Below are 1,889 nucleotides of genomic sequence, written 5' to 3' on the forward strand. Positions count from 1 at the left end.
ACACTCTTCCCCGATGGGACCAGTAATGGCAGATCCCTTCATTTCACCCTTGGGATTCACAATTACACCAGCATTATCTTCAAAGTACATGAAAACACCGTCCTTTCGGCGCCACGGCTTGCGCTGACGAACAACAACAGCAGGCATAACCTTCTTCCTGAGATCAGGCTTAACCTTCTTCACAGTGGCCATAACCATGTCACCCACACAAGCTGAAGGTAACCTGTTCAGCCTTCCCTTGATACCCTTCACCGAAATGATGTAAAGGTTCTTTGCACCAGTGTTATCGGCACAGTTAATAGTTGTCGCCACCGGCAAACCTAGTGACATCCTGAACTTGTTCCCAGCGGAACCTCCACGTCCTCGCTTCGACATTGTTCGACGGTGTTGTTCGTCACTCTCTCTCTCTAACCTGTGAGAAGAAAAGACATGAAACTTTTGAAACCAATTTCTTTTTCCCTCTTTTTTTTTTCTCTTTTTTTTCTCTTTTTTTTTTAAAAAAATTTTGGCAGAGTTTCGTCATATTTTGGACACCAGGTTGTTTCAACGGCGGGTAATTATCTCTCTCATAGCTCAATTTTATTTTTCCCAATTTTCTCCCTATTCTAGCAACCGGTCAACATGCAAATCGAAGCAAATAATTGTACAATTAGCACGTAAAAAATGCATCAGGATGGTCTTTTGATTCTGAGGTCCACCTGTCCTAGACGGATCCAACCCTTGTGTTGAGTTCCCTAAGTCAAATGCACATGATGCAAACAAACGTTTCTACTAGGGATCCGGCATGAGGCTGAGTTACTCTAAGTTTAAAACCTGGGTATATTGTTCTAGACTTGGTGTACCCGAGCGGACAACTCGAGCCGAGGAGGAGGCTACGTACCGGGAACCAAAAGGCCATCCAGCTTTGTAACTTGCCCGTTAGGACCGGGACCGTTTGGGCCCGGGACCGGGTCCTAAGTGGACCGGTTCAACCGGTCCTAAACGGGTCCAACGACTAATTTTAAAAAGAAAATCCAAAATCCAAAATTTTTTTAGCCGTTGCAACATTTGAAAAATGGTCGTTGGCCTGCAAAAATAGCCGTTTGGGCTTTCTAAAATAGCCATTTAACCAACCCCCTTTTGTTTTAACCTCAAACTTTCTATAATTACACTTTTTCCCTATTTTCAACTATAAATACCCCCTCATTCTTTTATTTTCTCAAAAAATCATCAATATCTCTCATTTCTCAAACTCAAATTGAAGTATTCAAGTCTTCACTCATCTCTCATTTCTCAAACTCAAATTCTTAATTCAAGTTAAATCATACCCGGTGATTCTAGATTGCACCCATTTATTTTGGAACACTTTAATGTGGTAGAAGAAAATGAAGAAATTTACGTAATAAAGTGCAAGAACTGTGGTCGAGTCTACACTCATCGTCCAAAGTTGGAGGCACGGGCTATTTGAGGAGGCGTATAAAGAGTGGTCTTGCATTCTCCAGACATTCGTATTTAAGATTTTAAATTGATTTGAGACAATTTGTGTTATTTTAAAATTATTAGACTTATTATGCTTAATGTTTTAGTTTGTTAGATTAATTTGAAGTATTAGATAAAAAAATTAAACAAATAAATAGGCCCACTTAGGCGCACGCGCGCGCACACACACACACACACACATACACAGATATATATATATATATATATATATATATATATATATATATATATATATATATATATATATAAGTCTCAAAGGAATCAAATCGCACGATGAGGAAATCAAGAAGGGAAGTGCTCCTAATAGCCCTGTAGCCTCCCGAAAATAAGTACAGACGTCTCCGTACCGATCCACGAGACTCTACTAGACTTGCTCATGACTCGTGAAACCTAAGGGAACCTAGTGCTCT

At 39.9% G+C, this 1,889-nt stretch overlaps 1 protein-coding gene across 1 annotated transcript in view; it reads right to left on the minus strand.

Moving 5' to 3' along the window:
- Positions 1 to 410, minus strand: part of LOC109220269 (60S ribosomal protein L23-like) — a 581-nt gene extending 171 nt beyond the window's left edge. Inside the window, exon 1 of the mRNA XM_019384730.1 lies at positions 1 to 410. This exon is cut by the window's left edge and continues 171 nt beyond it. Coding sequence (XP_019240275.1) covers positions 1 to 375 — 375 coding nt within the window. The 5' untranslated portion in view covers positions 376 to 410.
- Positions 411 to 1,889: the final 1,479 nt, after the last annotated feature.

Source organism: Nicotiana attenuata, unplaced genomic scaffold, assembly GCF_001879085.1.
Source record: "Nicotiana attenuata strain UT unplaced genomic scaffold, NIATTr2, whole genome shotgun sequence".
NCBI classification, from domain to species: domain Eukaryota; kingdom Viridiplantae; phylum Streptophyta; class Magnoliopsida; order Solanales; family Solanaceae; genus Nicotiana; species Nicotiana attenuata.